Source organism: Apus apus, chromosome 15, assembly GCF_020740795.1.
Source record: "Apus apus isolate bApuApu2 chromosome 15, bApuApu2.pri.cur, whole genome shotgun sequence".
NCBI lineage: Eukaryota > Metazoa > Chordata > Aves > Apodiformes > Apodidae > Apus > Apus apus.
In genome coordinates this window covers 7,816,878-7,835,191 of record NC_067296.1, presented here as the reverse complement: position 1 = coordinate 7,835,191, position 18,314 = coordinate 7,816,878, and the positions used below count along the sequence as shown (strand labels likewise).

General features: G+C 39.8%; 1 protein-coding gene across 8 annotated transcripts in view; it reads left to right on the top strand.

Annotated features, from left to right (window-relative positions):
• Positions 1-18,314, top strand: part of RIPOR3 (RIPOR family member 3) — a 52,073-nt gene that overhangs the window by 23,425 nt on the left and 10,334 nt on the right. For 7 of the 8 annotated variants that reach the window (XM_051633100.1, XM_051633099.1, XM_051633097.1 and 4 more), the window contains 9 exons: positions 2,312-2,458; positions 5,715-5,793; positions 6,552-6,575; positions 6,704-6,757; positions 7,485-7,634; positions 8,104-8,167; positions 8,553-8,596; positions 9,270-9,395; positions 11,503-11,648. In XM_051633100.1, coding sequence (XP_051489060.1) covers positions 2,312-2,458; positions 5,715-5,793; positions 6,552-6,575; positions 6,704-6,757; positions 7,485-7,634; positions 8,104-8,167; positions 8,553-8,596; positions 9,270-9,395; positions 11,503-11,648 — 834 coding nt within the window. The remainder of the gene's footprint in view (positions 1-2,311; positions 2,459-5,714; positions 5,794-6,551; positions 6,576-6,703; positions 6,758-7,484; positions 7,635-8,103; positions 8,168-8,552; positions 8,597-9,269; positions 9,396-11,502; positions 11,649-18,314) is intronic. The other variant, XM_051633102.1, reaches the window with a different exon arrangement.

The window sequence follows — 18,314 nt, the reverse complement described above, 5'->3', positions numbered from 1 at the left end:
GCCCTATACAATGTCTGTCCAAAGGATGACACACAAATCAGGTCCACATGGAGATTCTTAAGCAGATACTAAATATACTTCTGCATTTCTTCAGCAACTTCTTTTTGAGGCTCTCAGTCAGACACACTATTTCATTTTACCTCACAATAGTCTCCACATGAAGTAAATACTATTACTGTTATCTATAAAGTGGGAAATATGACACTTAAATCATTAAGTTCACAAGGGAAAGTAGCAACATAGCATCTAGCTTTAAGCTATTGTCCCTAAATGCCCATGTCAGCTACTTAACTTTTCTATGAAATGTATGAAAATTGGATTCTCAATATCAATGCACTGAGTACATGTAGGCTACATCAGTCAACAGGGGATACTGAAAAAAATAGTTACAAATCCACACCTGTCTGTTTGCAGTGCTTAGATGTTATACTTCAACTGAATGGAAATGATCTCCTGAATTTAGGTTTTGTAGTCCAAAACTCTGAAGGTAAATACTGAGTTGTTTCCTTTTCAAAAATAAACAAAACTCAGGATTAATTTGGTCTTTTTAATTTCAAAAGATAGGATTATCTGGTATCTCCCACATGGTACCTTGCTAATTAGAGTACTCATCTAGAGCAACTGGATGCTATGTTGTTCTATGCATGAAATAATTGTAAATTATGATCCTTCTAGGAGACTCTTTCCACTGCTGTTACTGGCTAGACTGTCCCTTCCAGTGTTAGTTGTGTTGGAACCCTCTCATTGTGCATGGAATACTCAAGGATTCATTATCTTAAAAAAGAAAACAATATTAATTTAATTTTCTAATTTAACAGCTATGTTCCTTGTTATAGGTAACCTGAGCTCCAAAGGATTTGGTTAATTAATACTTTATATTAAGCCTCATAAAAACCTCAAATAATCATAGGGATGAAGAAATTAAATATCCAGTAATATTTGGTAACACCTAATTTGATTTGATTTTTTTGAGATTATATGCTTAAAAATGGAGTTAAGTGGAAATTTAGCTCCAGGATAATTAAAGTAGTTACTCAAAAGTTTCTGTAATAAGACTAGGAACAGCTCTCAGGTGTGCTGGGCCTAGGGTTTAATCACCAAGGTTAATAATCTCCTTAGGCTTCAGTCACATGCCTAGAACTTAAAACAGCCAGTGGCTAAGTATTAAGCTTGTGGAAGTCCATTGCTTCTCCAGGTGAGCTGAATTTAGGACAGAGCTTGTAGAGAAGGTGGAAAGCTTCTCTGAGAGCAGCCAGTTGGCTTGGTGAAATGGAAAACTTCTTAGATACTGGTATTTTAGATGCTTGACTTATAGGGAGTATTATTAACAAAGCTGTATAAAAATAGAAGAGTATAGAGACAGAGGTAGGAAGAGCTAGGCAGGAATCTGATAATGTCAAAGAATCATTTGCAGGAAGCTCATTTTCTGCTTTAGATGTTATATATACTAATAGCTAGAGGTGTTCTAACTCTTTAGGCTAGCACAAAAAATCCTGTGTGTGGGGCTTTTGTTTTTGTATTTGCTTTTAAAATTAAATAAGTGAGGTGTTAGATACTGAAAAACCCACCTTGATAACAACATCTTAGATGCAATCTGGTAGGGCTTTAAGTCATCAGTTAAATGGATGGTGAATACAGACAACAAAATAACTATTTTTAAAGACTTTTTATGTTAACTTTATCAGTTAGACAATGAGTAGATCAAAAGTCTGTTGCCCCATTTTCCTGAACTGCAGGTGAGAGTCAGAATGGGAATGTCCTTGTCCTGCAGTGTGGCTTACTTGACTCGTTCTGTTGACCCAACAACTGGTGTGAATTTTCACACAGAAGCAGGACCTTAGTTGGTTGCCATGCATGTGTGTTAAGACAATTGCTAACAGTATGAACATTAGCTTGTTATTAACCTGTTACGAAAATGAGCTTTTCATTTCTTGCTCAGTGCTCCTATTCCTCCCAAAGAAATGGGTACTTGCACAATTTTTCTTTATTTGAAAAAGGTAAAAAAGAACCACTAGGCTTCTCAGAGGCTGTGTCAAGCTTGGAGATATAAATGTTTCTTGTTGAAATTATTAATGTTGAAGTTATGAGAAACCTGCAGGTTTTCTGCAGTAGATATTTAGAGCTGAGCTTTAACTTTCTATTTTCATCTGTGAAAGTATTCTCAGTGTGTTCAAGAGCTTTGCTCTTTTTTGTGAGGGTAAATGGTACTGGGCATATGACCTGTAGCCTGTAAGCTTTGTGTGTTAGGCATCTTTTTTCTCCCAGCTGATGGATTTTGCATCTCTCCTGTATTTCTTTTCCCTTTCCACAGAAAGTCTCTCAGCAGAAGTTCAGTGAGATCGAGAATGTCACTGAAATCACCCAAGGCATATAATTCCCTGCAGAAGGGAGCAGTCATCTGGGATCCAAAGCCACTGCAGGTGAAGAAAATTTTTGCAGCTTTGAAGAAAGGACTTAAGTAAGGACTTTTAAAATATTGTAATTTGCCTTACCTAGTTATGCTGCTTAAGTTTGTGTACTACTGTTCTCTGTCTCCATCTGGCATCTCTTAAATGTGTCTAGTGACTCTCCCAGACACTGGCTTGGGACCTTGTAAAACAAGTTTTGTTTGCTCTCAGACAGTGCTTGCAAACAAAGTGCTCTGATGTTTTTGTTTGTTCCTAGTTTGCTAAACTTCTCTAAAAAGTCAGTGACAAGTAGAACTGTATGGGGAGATTCTCCATCTATTGAGAATCAACTAAGCTTTCTTGAGAAGGAAGGATTTCAGAGCATGAGGAGTGGCAGGGAGGATCAAGGAGAGGCTTGGGTAGGAATGGGACAGCCAGACCTGGAGGGTGATTGGCAGAAAGTATCTGGAGAGTGAGCTGTGTGGAGTTTGCTTTGACTCCAAAAGCTGACTTAAAACTAAGTTTGAAAATGAGGGTGTGCCCTGAAAGGACACAATGGGGAGGCTGGTTCGTAAACCATTTCTATTCTCTCTATGGTAACTAGAGAACACTTAAAGTAAAGAATTACATATGTTAGTGGTGTGTTCTGGGGTCTTTTTATTTTTATTTTATTTTTTTCTTTTAATAGAATTAAACTCTGGAGTTCAAAAGTCCTTTTTAATCTCTGAGTGGCTTGTAAAGGGAAAGGACTAAGCAGATCCACCTGAAAACTTCAGCTGACTTGATGTGATGAAACAAGTGTAATATAATTCCATCATGTTATGGCAATGTAAAAAATATTATCTTGTTTTAAATATAGCATTATTTTAGAGTCTTTATTATGGTTGACTGAACAGCCAGTGTTGCATCAGTACAGACTTGAGCAAAAAGGCTAAAGACCGATTTTGTCCGTTGTCTTGGTCTGGCAGATGTGGGGTATATGCAGCAGACATAGTAGAGATCAAAGGATGAGCTGGCAATCTGATTTTAAGTTATTCTGGCTTTGAGGAAGCTGTCACCTCCTGGAAACACTGATATTGTTCAGTGCTGAAATAGCAAGTAAAACATGGGTGAACTTTCTCGCTTGGTATTACAGACTAGAAAGGAAATGGTGGTGAGTGCTGTTTGCCTCCATCAGTGATTGAAACTGATTAACCTTTAATTGAGTCCTCAAATCTAATTATACAAAAAATACATCACATAATTACAGTTGATGGGTCTACTCTACTATCATAGGGACTTCATTTACACTCTGAAGCTACTTTTGGAAGGTAAAATACTTTCTCTTGAATTTGTAAACTCTGTAGCTCTTTCTGTTGCAATCCTACTAACAATTCCTTCACATATGTTGCTGCTGTCCTCAGAGTTTTGCTGCTGTATTAATTCTGAAATGAGTTTGTTTTCTTAAGCAAAGAACATAAAAATCCACTGTAATAATACATTGTAAACTCAGATGTGTAACATTTTTATTCCAATAGAAGACTATTAAGTCACAGCCCTAAAAATATCAGTCAATGTCTTATTAGTGAATTTAGTTTTAAAACAAATAATGAAACCAAATGTTTTTGCAGAGTTTAGAATTTATCAGAGCTTAGGGAGGAGAAGCCATAAAGTGGATCAAAAGTTGTTCCCAGTTCTGCAGGGAATGCCATATGATCAGTCTCCTGCCAAAACTGAGTAGCTAACTAATTGACTAAAGTAACCTACAGAAAACAACTGTATCAAATAGCAATGCAGCGTCCAAATTTTAAGTAGATGCAGACTGAGTCCACTTGGTGCTGGAGTGACTTGAATTTTTAGTACAGTACATGTTTTACGTGCCTGTTTCTTTATAGGTCTAGCAAACAACTCTTTATTCTTTTAACCATCTGGGTACCATTCCAATAACTCTTTATTCTGCTAACCATCTGGGTACCATTCTATCAAGCTGGCAGTTCTAACATACTTAAATCTAGAAGTGATGAAGGTTTTCTAAAAGGAAAGTGAACCCTGTTCTGCCACCAGCCTTGGCTACTCCTGCACTGAGCTGTTAATAGGCAAGTGTAAAGAGTAGACAGCTGATTGCTGGAGCCACTCAGTGTCTTGGGGGAACTGGTTTTGTAACAGTAAGAAAATGAAATGCATCAAAGCAAATGTGAAAGTGCAGCTGCTTAAAATAAAGTTATTTTCACTGCTCGGAGATTGTCTCGTAATGTAGTGTTTACCAGGTGACTCTTTTTCTCTTTTAAGCATAAAAGGAAAAAGTTAGCAAAGTCTATCCTGTGTTAAAAGCAAAGTTGGAAGAAGGTGGTTTCAGCAGAAGTAGTTTAAGGCCCTGTGGGAACTCCTAAGGGACAATCCTTGCATGCATGCAACTCCATAAAAGCCAACTGGCACCAAGTGCTTCACACCTTGCAAAATAGTTCCCATTCTGGAAAGAGTACTGGTTACATTAAGAAAATGTCTAGTAGACTAAAAGATGGTATTGAGCTCTGTTTGCTAGAACACTGCCTGTCACGTGCCACACCTTACTTACGGAGTGCTTCTATGAGCTTGGTTTTGTAGTGGAAGTGTTTCATGTTGCAGTTCTTTGACTTTGCAAGATGGAGTTGGTTGATGTTACTCCTCAGTAACTGTAAGAAAAGACTTGCTCAACAAATGAACTGGTTTTCTATATTACAGAAAAGGTTTCAGAAGGCCAAACAGGAATAGCTAGAGAAATTTGAAAAGGAGATCTATGACCTGAGTTGTGTGTGTTAGAAACTTGCTGTTCTTCTCCTACATCCTTTATTTTCTCTTGCCTTTAGAAGTACTTCCAGCTCTACTGCCTTGCTTTGTTTTGTCCCACATTCCCAGAATAAAGCCTATCTTATTTTAGATGAAGGGAAACAAGAAATAGTGAATGAGTGCAGTGTGTACATGTGTATATGACTTATGCAGCAGTGTTGGCTTTCTTGGATTGAACTGCAGCATTCCAGATCTTGAGGGAGTAAAAGTGATTCAGGATGATTCCTAATGTACAGCATCTTTCAAAGTTAGGTAACCATTACCAGCATCTGGTGGCATTCATTGTATAAAGGTGCTCCCCTACGAGTGACTTTGCTTTTAGGACAGATACTTGTCTAGGGAAACCATCCTTTCTTCACTGTTGACCCATGTCCTGGTCTATAGCCATTCACATCTCTAGAGAATAAAGGAAGTCTCCTAGAGAAGGAAATTGCTTTTTAATGTTCTGCTGAAAAATTCTCTGAGGATGTGTTTTAATTAATGTACCAGAAGAATGTCATGCTGGGTTTTCTTCCTCTCTAGTGAATATTTGGAAGCGCATCAGGCAGAATTGGATTATCTCTCTGGTCGACACAAAGATACAAAAAGGAACTCCAGATTGGTAAGATACTGCTAATGTTAAATACTTAAATGACTTAAAAAAATAAATCACAAAAGTAGGTGCTCTCTGACATCTGGGACTCCCAGGGGTTTTCCAGTTAAAGCACTGAGGTGAGATCCAGCAAGACATCACAATCAGGAATTCACCAAGCAAGTTAGCTTTCAGTGTGAAAATCAAACTTGGGATTTCCCATTTTCAGTATCCAGCTGTGTTCTTCACATCATGTTTCTTTACTGGGATGGCATCTCCTTGTGCCTGTTTGTTAGTCAGTGTTCAGACCTGACTACATGGACAGAAACAGTGATAAAGATCGGGTTTTGTTTCCCACAGCTAGTGAATGTGTCCTAGTAAAATAGAGTCTGTCATGCTTACAATTCCCTAGAAGTACCTTCAGCAACAGTATTAATGAAAAGACATCTGACAGATCCAACTTTGTCTTTCATTTGGGAAATAATAGCTGGCTTAACAAAAAATATATCAGAAACTTCCATGTAATATGACCAGTGTCCAAGTCCTTGTTATAGCTGGTATGAGACTCTTACCATCTCATTTTCAGCATCTGTGAAAAACCAACCAATCATGCACAGAAAATGAAACTACTACTAAACATGTTGGACTGCCTCCTTGTAGTAAACAGTGTGTCTTAATTTAGTGGGACTTAAGATATGCATAGGGAGTCTTGCAGTAAATATGGAAGTATTGTTGATATCTACAAATATGCATGCTCTCCTGCTCAGCCTGTGCTGTTTATCTTTCAGGCTTTCTACTATGACCTGGATAAGGTAAGACTTGTGAGGATGAGAGGATATGTTGCAAATAGAAAAAAAAATAATCATATGCCTACTGTGTTACTTAAAGGCATGTTTAGGAAATTTCTGAAGTCCCTCCCTCTCTTTCCTCTCTTCAAAAGCAAATTCGCTCTGTGGAGAGATACATCAGAAAACTGGAGTTTCACATAAGCAAGGTAAGGAGTTTTATCTCTTGTATCTGTAAGGCTTACATTGCTATATGAGCAAACTATCTAAATAAAAAGTACTCTGGTTATAATTAATCTGAAAGAGGATGATGGTGGATACTTTCTGAAAACTGTAACCACTCTTTTTAAAGAAGGAGGGGATTTTTATTTATTTATTTTATTGAATGATTCTATTCAGGCTGACTGTTGGGTGCAACCCAACCTGAGTTTGCCTGTGAAACCAGTTTGCTTACTCTGCCAGTGTATTCAGAAAAGGCTGCTGTGGGAAGTCTTGCATTTCTTCCCCCTCTTCCCACAAGGGGCCAAATGGGCAGTTCTGTAGAGTGCATGTCTTCTGTCCCTCATCTGCTTCCAAGGGATCAAATCTCTCCTCTGACACAGCTAAACATGTAGGTGTTTTAATCTATATTGAGGGAATCAGTTTCCTGCTCTCCAAGTAATTTTGCCCTGAACAGAGTGTTATTCTGGTCCTTGTCTGATAATAGCAGAATGAATTGTTTCTCAGTATGCCATGCTCTTTTTCAGGAATGTCTACAAACTGTTGCACTCAAATCAGTCTGTAAAATGCAGGACTTGCAGCATTCTGCAGTACTATGATGATGGGATTTGGTTGGGTTTTTTGCCAGGAAATACTGCTGATGTTCCCTTTCAAAACTTATTAAAACTATGCTGGGTAATTCTTTTTTATTTTTCCCCCACCACTTATATCTTAAAGGTAGAAGAGCTCTATGAAGCTTACTGTATCCAGTGCAGACTACGAGATGGGGCCACTAATATGAAACATGCCTTTTCCTTGTCTCCTTCCACAAAAGCCTCCAGAGAAAGCCTGGTGGAGCTTTACAAGAACTTCCAAGAGTGCACAGAGGTAGGAAATGCTGCACATGTGTAATGGAGACCTGATTGTTCTTAGCAAAAAATGTACCAGGACTTGCTGCCAGCTTTTCCCCCCCCCGCCACCCCTCTAATGGTGTGGGTTAAAAACTTATAATATGAATGAAATACAGGTACATAATGTGAACTGAAGCTTGTGAGATAAATACCTTAGGGGCAAAGCTCTTGAATTCTATGTCCCTGTTTTGCTCCTACTCAACTTGATTTCATGTATTCATGAGGACCAGTGAAAAATCTCTTGAATTTCTGCTTTAATACTGGAGTCCATTATGACTTGCACTGGAAGTAACGGGATGAGAATTGAAGTTCTGCTCTCCTGTGAAGCAAATAAAAAAAAAAAGCCAAAAAGCCCTAGTCCTTTAAAGATAAGAAAATGACAAGTATGGGAAGGCATCTACTTGTGCTGCTTTTCAGTCATAGTGACTGTTCAGTCTTTTCTCTAGGACATGTGCTTTATAGAAGGGGCATTGGAGGTCCATTTGGGAGAGTTTCACTTGAAGATGAAAGGTATGTTCCTTTCTTATTTCCTTCAAGACTCATCAATTGATTTTGGGTTTCCTGTGTAGCAATTGAAGGTCCATTTATTCAATGTCAGTTGCTTTCACTGGCTTTCTGGATCAGATCCTGAACGGAATTTGGCAAACTTACATTTGCTTCAGCACTGTAAAACAGATCAGCAAAGGTATTTTATATTTGAGTAAAAAAAGCTGACAAGCTTTCTTTCCTCAGCTCAATTAAAGTTTGTCCTTCTAAGAGTGTTTTGTGCTAGTGGCATAGCTTCTGCACAGAGTTGAGCAAGATAGCCAGATAGTAATTTTATTTATTGCAAGCTGAGGCTTTGGGGGACGTTGTAAAACTCTACAAGTCTTAGGAGTTTTCCTTCTCTTTTCAGGGTTGGTGGGCTTTGCACGTCTCTGCCCGGGAGACCAGTATGAGGTGCAGTATATACAGCAATTCATTTTGTCCATTATTTTACTGCTGTGAGTTTGCAGTAGAGGAACAGGAGAGGAAAGGCCCAGTATGTAGAGGGGAGCTGGAACCAGACTGTGGTAAACCCCATTCACTGTTCTGATGGGAACAGTGTTTTGGTGCAATTACTCTGCCCTCTGAGACTGAAGAGGGAAAGATGTGATTTAACATGTTATGGGAGGGTTTATAAGATGGCAGTGATTCTCTATCAAAACCTACCTGTCATATCTTTATCTTCAAAGTTGCCCTGAAATCAAGTAACAGTTGCTGCCTGGTTATTGGAAGATTGCCCTTGGCATGATTTGAATGCATCTTAGTTTCTTACTGGGTTGTTCTCTTTCATTCCAAATGGATCCCAGTGTGTCTTGTGTTTCAGTAGCACGACACGTGCTACACAGTGGAGCTTTGCAGTTCTGCTAGGATGGGTGGGATATGTCACTTGACAATGAGTTAAGGTGTTAAAACCTGCAACCTGAATTCCTGCCTGCAATCTTCTAGCTTTTTAGCCAAGTTCCTAAATGTGTAGCAATCAAAGGAGTGGCTTTGCCAATGATGTGCTGGAACAGTAGGAGGCCTACGGACTGAAAGGAACATTCTGGGATATGTTGACCCAGCATCCTTTTTTCTTCATGATTTCTAGGTGTTTGTGCGACTGGGGCGCCAAAAATGGAGGTTGAAAGGCAAGATTGAGACTGATGACAGCCAGACATGGGATGAGGAAGAAAAGATTTTTATACCCAATCTCCACGAGAAGTTTGAAATCAAGGTGTGGTGTATAATGGTTGGATTGGAATCAGTGGGTTAACAGGTCTCCTGCCATGCTACTTACCTGTTAGGCTACCAAGCACTTGTCAAAATTCTTAAGTAGTCTTTTCCTAGCCATGTAAAATGGCAGTTAATCAGTGTTCTACTTACTGAACAGGCATCTACTTCTGTTTCTCGTTTGCTCATGGCACTTGTAGCTCTATTAGTGCATCTCCTTTCACACATTCTAGAGTCTGGGATATGTGGGTCTGTGTTTTGGGATTTGGTTTTGTTTGGTTTGGGTTTTGGTGTGTGTTTTTTAAAAGTCCCAGATCAATACTGGGGATTTTCTAGGGTGAAGTCTAGATGTGAAGAGCAAAATGTGTATGTATATGTTTGTATCACACATATGGAATATTAAGACCCTGGAGTACTGTTCTCTATTGAAAAAGATAAATTTGTATATGGAAACCATAGCATTGCACAGATTCTTTTGTCATGTTTTACTTCAGAGATGCTCCATATCTACAATGAACCAATGACATTTATATGTGGTACAAACTGTGTGTACTTTACATCTTTATTTAGAGCTCTGACACTTCTTTTTTAAGTTCCTGGGAGGATGTCATATCTTCTATGGTTAGGGATGAGTGCTAGTGGCCTGTGAGATGTAGGTGACATCTTGTGGGTACCTCTTGGGGGAAGCTTGTAGTTTTCCTAGACTCCTGTGCAGCTGCCACTGGCATTGGTTCTGGCACTTACCTAGCAGGTGGAGTTAATCCTTAAGCAGCATTTCCACTGTAGTCTGGCATCTTTCATGGGCTGGACTCTAGTGTGACTCCTGTCAGCCTAAAAGGAGCTGAGACTGATGGCTGTGCTGGATCCTACTCTACTAGGAAATGGTGCCAGTGCGGGGTTTCAAGTTCTGGCAGCTGTGTTAAAGCAGCTATTGCAATGTTCCCCTCCTATCTGGCAGCAAGAACTGGGTTACATAGGAGAGACTCTCTGGCATCTTCCCAGCACAGCCTTTGGAAATGTGCTTATAATGTGCTTTTCTGCTGCCACTGCACAATGAAGATCGGGTGAGGGGCTAACTCAGATCTCTCTTTCCCTATGACAGTTGTAAAAACTTGTATTACTTTGTATGACAACAATAGCTTTGCTCCTTTTGTCAGCTTATGAAAATCTACTGACTGTTCTCCACACTCTCCTTCTCTTTCTACTTTCTACTTAGTAGTCTTCACCCAGTACAAATACATAGCAAGCTTAAACATTTTTTTTAGAAAACTGAGGAGTGCCAAAGAGTGTTCCAAGAGGAGCCTAGCAACAAAACTTTTGCTAGCTCTTAAAGGAGATGTAGGCATGTAACTAATTCCTGGTGGACTTCAGTTACTTGTGCTTAAGTTCTGTGCTGATTCTGATGCTTTATGTGATGCTAGAACAATTTGATCTTCAATTGGAAGTATTTTATTCTATCAAATGTTTGATTAGATTTTTTTTAAGTTGCTGAAGAAGCAAAGTGCCAGGCTAGGAGAAAAACACAGACATGTAAGTGCATTAATAACAAACTCAGAGCTACCTGCAGATCTAGAGGAATGACACAAGTTCTGATTCAAGTCTGCAGCTGAGCTCAGGACAGTTAGAAGGGTCACAGTGGATGCAGGCACTTGTGCTTTCAGATTCCTTAGGCAATCAAGAGCTGAAACAGTCTAGAGTAGGCAGGCTAATATGCTTTGCTGTACTATATTTTTTTTTCTGACCCTGTTGTTCTGATGAGTAGACAAGCTAAACTCTGTAATATAAATGGCAACTGGCTGTATGTATACCAGATCTAGAATTTCCAAATTTCAGACTAAGTTTGCTTAAAATCACAGCCTATCCAATTCTGTTGTCAGAAGGACTGTACAGCTCTTTCTCTCCCCAGCTTCTTTCCTCTTCTCTAGCCATCTGTGACATACTCCTTGTGGGGATATAGGCTCACAAAAAGTTTAGAAGCCCAGAATTCAGTATAAAGGTTTTAAAGTTTGTTGTGGACCTCAGAGTAGATGTGAACCTGGGATGTTCTCCTTTCCATGCGTGTGACTTAGGGTTGTCTGGTAAGATGAAAATGGGTATTTTTGTCCCTGCAGGTGACAGAGCTGCGAGGACTGGCCACTATTCTAGTTGGTGTCGTGACATGTGACACCATCAACTTCTTTACAACCAAGCCTCAGGCAATCATTGTGGATATAACTGAACTGGGCACCATCAAGCTACAGCTGGAAGTCCTCTGGAAGTAAGTACAGCTTCAAATGAAAAATGCTGGAGCTAAATATTTGAAATAACTTCAAAGCTCCTAAGGATGTTGCTTAGTAGTATTCAACACCATAGTCCTCTTTCTATTTGCAGCGCAGGTGCAGGATAGATAGCAGCCACATGCTTCCTCACAGCAACCCCAGCCACTGTGCCTGGTCTCTGACTCTGTGGGACCAGTCCTCAGGAAGGGGAGGGGGGAAGAGGCAGAAGCTGTTTCTGTGACCCTCCAGTTCTTTGTGTTGATGTTACAAGAGCCAGGGCTACACACAGGACCTGATTAGTAGGCTTTGACTTAGGTCTGTACTCTTCAGAATGAGCTTTCAAGTCTAGCTCCAAGCAATGCATGTACATCTATAAAACATAATAATCTTAAAAGATCATTACATGAAACTGAAAATAGAAGCTTCTAGGCACAGTGTAAAAATATGTAGTTGAAATTTTAGGGCCATCACTGTTACAAGGCCACAATTTGTTAAAAATGAAGCTTTCCCAAAGGTTTAGCACCTTCATGTTTGCACTGTGATTAGTTATCAATATAAAGTCTGTTTGTGCACTACAGAGAAGCTTGGTTGCAGATGCACTTTTAAAATAGCTGAGGATTTTCGTGCTGCCTGTGATTTGTTAAATTGTTTTATAATTCAAATTTGTAAATTTGTTTTTGTAGTCGATCACTGATGGTATTAAAAGCAAATTCTCACTTTGGTGGATGCTGCACTGGAACTCCTTCCCCATTCTAAACACAGAGCCATAAATTTTTCAAGTCATACTAATATTTCTTTTTTAATGGCACTCTTCACTTGTACTTTATATGGCTTACTGCAGTCCTCAGTCCTACCAAACATGGCAAAGAGGCATGTGAACATACCTTCATAAAAAGGATCTTCTTGAAAGGCCCCTTTGGGATGACTTGTGGATCTAGGCACTTTCCAGGAAAAGCAGAAACTGAACTATGTTTAGATTAGGAAGAGCAGGGAGCAATGGCTTGCAGACCAGACTCGCCTATGACTCAGCCTTATACAGCTCTCTTACTTCTTGCCATGCTGGTTTCTTGTTTTCTTTAAAAATACAAAAAAAAAATAATTTAAAAAACCCTTGTATGTGTTGAATGTGTGGGTTGCCAAATGTTCCCAAGAGCCAAACATATCTTTCAGCAAGAGAGAGACTTCCCTGCCACTAGGGTAAAGTAACCAAAAGTACTTTACAATCAGACTTGGTTTTTCAGGTCTTAATACCCTCTTTCTACTTTTAATTACCTTTGAAAGCCCCAGTCAAAAGCCACCAGCAGGAGAAATGCCACAAAGTTTGTCTTGTGATTCTTGTTCAAGTGTTGATAAACAATTTTCAAATTGCGTTTCTGGGGTTGGGGAAAGAAAAGCTTTATTGATCAACATACTATTTTGCAAATGTCTTTTGTGTAGTGTGTGGTTTTTGACATTTACTATTGACTTGCACATGGAATTGGGCTGAAATGTGAGTCTTGGCAACAGCATCTGAACATTCTTTTAAAAAACACGTTGCTCCCAGTCAATGAGAAATAAGCACCCAGCAGCCTTTTGTCACCACCTGTTGCTTCTGACATTTCTTCCTCCTGAGATCTAACACTGGGCATCGGTATTTGTTTTGGTGAGGTGCTGCAGCTGCTCTGAGACTTTTTTGAGGCCTGTGTTTCTTATTTGGGAAGCTGAAGCACTAATGAGTTGGGTAACAAAGCCTCATTCCAGCAGCTTGCTGTGATTTTGCATTATATGCTCTATGAAACTTCCCTTTTCTGATGCCAAGTTACATATGTATTCCCATTGGACTCGGAAAGCAGAGACATTAATGGTAGAGTTACTGAAATCTGTGTGGAGTGGGGATGGTGGAAGTTGCATGATACAGTAGTGAGGAAAGAAGGAGAGAAGAGGAGGATGTAAAGGATCTTACATATTCTCAGCAAACTCTGATGCCTTTATTTGTCACCTCACCCTGCAACAAACACAAGCCACCAAAACTTGCATTGGCTTTAATCTGAATGTAAAATCAAAAGCTCTCTATGTGGTTTAGGAGCAGAAAGGACTGAAGGCACAACCCTCTGCTTGTAGAGATGCTCTTCTTAGAAGGGAAGTCCTTTTCCCCTGTGACCTCAAGCCTGACATGTTAAGAAGCTACACTTATGCAGTGAAGGAGACACTATCTTTATTGAGCTGGGTATAACATCTCTTTTTGCAAATAGCATATTTGTAGTGGAGTCTGGAAGAGATCACTAACTCTCGTCTTGTTAATCCACACAAATTGCATCTAATGGATAAATTCACTTAATCTACTTTTGCTGGATCTACTTCCTTGCCTTTCATCACTGTCGATAACTTGCATAAGTAATTATGCACATAAATTGTTCTTTCAAAAGGACTGCAAGAGGAAAACACCTTCCTCTTCGGGGTATTGCATAGTTTCTCAGATAACAGCCTAAATCTCCAAAACAAAATATATATTTGTGACTAAATTTTCTGAAAAAAACACCATTTAAATTATGTTGACACTTGATTGTTGCAGTAGCGTGCAGCTTTTGATGGGCAAGATGGGCGCTTCTGTGGCATGTGGAACAACCATCACCCAGCTTTTAGAGTTAGCAACAGCTGAACTGGGAGCAGGGTTAGTGGTGACATATTTTCTTTGGGAGTTAATCCCCACTTGGAATCTTTTAGCTTATGAGAAAAGTCTGGCTGCATGTCTCTACTGTGTTTTAAGTTTTGTGAAATGTGTTGGTATCCTACCAAGAGGTATCTCTAGGGCACTTCTGCACAGAACTGTCAGGCTCTTCCTCTTTGACAGCCTGTTTGCTAAAGTTGTTTACAGAAAAGTTGTGTGGTGATAACTCAGGGTGTTTCTGTTTTCAAAGACAGGACACTCAAAATAACAGCTGCTTTTTGCTTTGTTTTAAGAATAACTAAACAAATCCAGCTGATTTGCCCAAACTTCCCTGAGAGGCAAGCTCTCAAACTAGACCTGCTTTGTGAGAAATCCAAATGTAGATCACTGTTCCACTTCTAAATGTATATTTCCTTTAAATAGGTCACTAGTCTTCTGGACTCTAACAGAAGTTCCTTCAACTCCTTTATAGATTAGGCACCTCTGAATGTGTGTGAATGAGCTTGGGCCACTTGCAGGACGGCTTTGTTGGCCAGTTTGGCAGAAGACTTTGGGTTTTTTGCCAACCTAAACAGCAGTCTGAATTCTCTCTCTCACACACACATGAAGGACAAAGAGGGAGCCTGTGTTCTTTTTTCAGAATTTCAGTTAGCACCCTGTACTGGGATCTAAGAGCACCATCCAGCCAGAGCTGCTCTTGTAATTTCTGCTTGCTTGGAGCCTGTGCTGGCCTGGCTCACAAGGGTCCATGGAGTAGGAGGAAAAAAAAAAAACAAATACAAAACCTTGAGGGAGAATAAAAAAAGGAAACTGATTTCTTGGATACATACCTACTCACAGTCTTGCTATTAAAGATGAAATCTTACATGAGCAGGTAGTTACTCATGCAGGTATCTTTGGGCAGTAACATCTCTGCTTTTGTTAGAAGTGATGTTTCATAGCTTAGTCTTGTGATAAGCTGTGCTAACCTTGAAACTGGTGCTTATTATGCTTTAATGGGTAGGAGAAACCTAGCAACAATTCCACTGTCAAAGTTGCATGGGCATTTTCACCTGTGTCAATAGAGGAAAAAAAGAAATTTCATTATTAATAGCAAGTCTCATGCAGTTGACCAGAATTGGTTTTTTGTATTAATGCAAGTTTGGATTTATAGGCTCAGTAGTGGCATTCAGACAGGTCTATCCACCAAGAGCCCTTCTGGCCTGGTGGTGTTTAATACCTAAAGGAGTGGGACACACGGGGAGTGATTAGGGCACAGTCTTGGCAGTGAGATAAATGAAAGCAGATCCCCTGGGTTGGCGACTTTATTGAGTTCAGCTCTTAGCTGTGCCTGATTACTTATGTTTCTCTGGGAACATAAACCAGGAAGTGTCCTCCTTACACACCCAACAGAAAAATGCAGCAGAATAATGGAAAATAGTGGAAATCTCAAGTATTTAATCCCCCCATAGGTTTGAGGGTTTTGAAAGAATGTATCTCACTGGGAATCGGTGCTTAATGCTGACCAAGCTGAGGCACCTCTGAATGGATGGATGCAAAGCTTCTAGTGTTGTGGGAGGCTTAATCTAGGAAACATGAGCTCTGGTGAATTGTAAACCCCTTCAGGGTCAGGCTGGGCATGTGTGTTTCAGACCTGAACACTGAAGTCCTCCTGCAGCAGTGCTAAGGCAAGCTGAAGGGTGTTACGTGCTGCTTTTACATGGACCCTGACAATGATGGCATTGTAGTGTTGTGCATGTAGTGCCAACATTGTAATAATTAGTCACAACCAAAGGCCAACGTGTTTGGCTCTGTAGAATGGGGACAACTAAGATGATCAGAGGTGTGGGACCACTTCATTTTTTAATAAAATTTTTCAGTCTTGAAAAGGTGTTAATGGATAATACTGTACAGGCATATAGAATTTGTTATGGGGAATGTGGAAGGTATTAGCCACTGTTTCTCTCAGTACAGCCACAGAGACATACACATACATCCCCCTCAAGTTAAAGTACTTGTTCCACAATGTAAAGTTAAACAATGAAATTTTTGCATACTTTTGACCTACACAGGGATTTTTTGTCAATGACTTCAGGAAGTAACTAGACAAACTAAAGAAAAGTGTGTGACAATTAAAGGCAATAGTCTGCTTGCAAAGTCTGGTGCATGACAGATCTAAGCTATGGATTGCCTGAAGTTTGAGTATGTGTCTGGGGAAAGCCTACTATATTTGACTTGTTTCCTATGTTTTCCCCCTGCTGGCTTCTGTCAATGTCAAGGTGCTGGGAGAGATGGATTCATAGATCTGTTCCAGTATAATGTTTTGTTTACTGTACAAACGTGGAACACGATGATGGATCATGCCCGAAGAGCTTACCATCAAGAGATAATAGATGCTTTAGAGCAGACTTCATTTTTCCCTTCACCCTTCATTTTGCTCTCTTGTTATCTTGCAGTAATGGGGAGCGTGTGCTTGGTTGGAGGGCAGCTGAATAGCTGCTTTTTGCTAGGAGGTTTTAGTAATTGTCAAAGAGACAAAACAGATTTAGCTTGTTATTCCTGTCCCTTTCATTCAAATTGTTATTTTGCATTACTGCATTGCTATATTAAAAGCTAAAAATGACAAATCTGAGGAATGGATCCCTGTGACTCTTCTTAAGAAATGCTATGGATGAGAGTAATTTGCTTCCATCAGTAACATATCAAGCTTTGGCTGAAAGACTCTTGCTGTCAAAAACCTGATTTATTTTCTTCATAGTGAGACAATGCAGATGGTAGTTAATGTGAATCCATGGAACTGACCCGTTTAATGAACCCCAGCTGGGTGACACTGGTTAATTTGGCCAATTAACCTGTATTAGGTGAGCTCAGAGAGCATCACCTCCATGCTGAGGAAGACAGCGGTGTGTCGCACTGCAGGATGCTGTTGAGAATTGTCCCTATGCAACATGAGAAGCTAGAGAGAATTGGAGCTCTGCTTTTCAATGTTTGCTAGAGAGCACAAGTTAATTTCTCTGTAATTGATTAGTCCTAATTATTGTTTGGATCTTTTCAGACTTATAGTGGTTCTATATCCTACTGCTAAATGCAGCTGACTTTATCCTGCTCTTTGGTCATCATATTCATATTGATGAGATTTCATACTTGTTATAACAATTCACTTTTTTTTCATACTGCCAGTGCTTAAGTGGAAGACCAAACTTTTGGTGCCACAAGGCATATCAGTAGGGAACAAAAGTAACATGCAGAAAAACCAAACTTGCTTTACTTAACTTTAAATGTTTTCCCTCTCCTGGTTAACTGAGTTCATTTTGGGACACAGTTCATCCAGGTTTCCTTAGACTGCTTTAAAAAGGACTTGGGAAACTAACAGCTGTGGTGTAGTAGGTAGTTAGGAAGTCTTTGCATCAGGGCTTGTCAAACTCTTGCAGACCATAGCCAGTGTCCTCTGGGGCTATAACTGGGCTCATCCATGACTGTATGAACCACACGATTTGCCACTGCACAAACTTCCTCTGCCAGCAAAAGGAGGTGTTTATTGATATTGAAGGGATAATGAAGCATTTTTAGTGGCTTTCCAAGTGTTTGTGCTCTGCAGGAGGGAAATTAATGACAGTTTTCCTTTGTTACATGTGTTATATTTCCTTTCTGTCTGGTATGGTGTTTGTCTCTCTAGCTGCCCAGTGGCTGTCAGCAAGCAGCCTATACTGTACTTGTTAGCACTGGTGTCTGTGTAGGACACTGCAGAAGAACAGAGAGCTCTTCAGACGTTTGGCCTGTTGGACTCTTCTTCCAAAGGCTGTGACACAGGTCTCTGTCTAAAGGGAGTTTAGAATTAGGTGTAAAACACACAACCTTTTCACCTACCTCTCTCTGGTTGTGCAACATAGATACTGTTCAGTGAGGCAGTCTCTCTTTTTTCCTCTTTGTGTTGTTTACTAAATGTCATAGTTAAAATCCTAACAGCTACTCCTGCTACTCAACATTTCTGTGCTTTCTGGTCTTACTGACGCTTAGGCCTTTGTGTCTTCTGCTACAG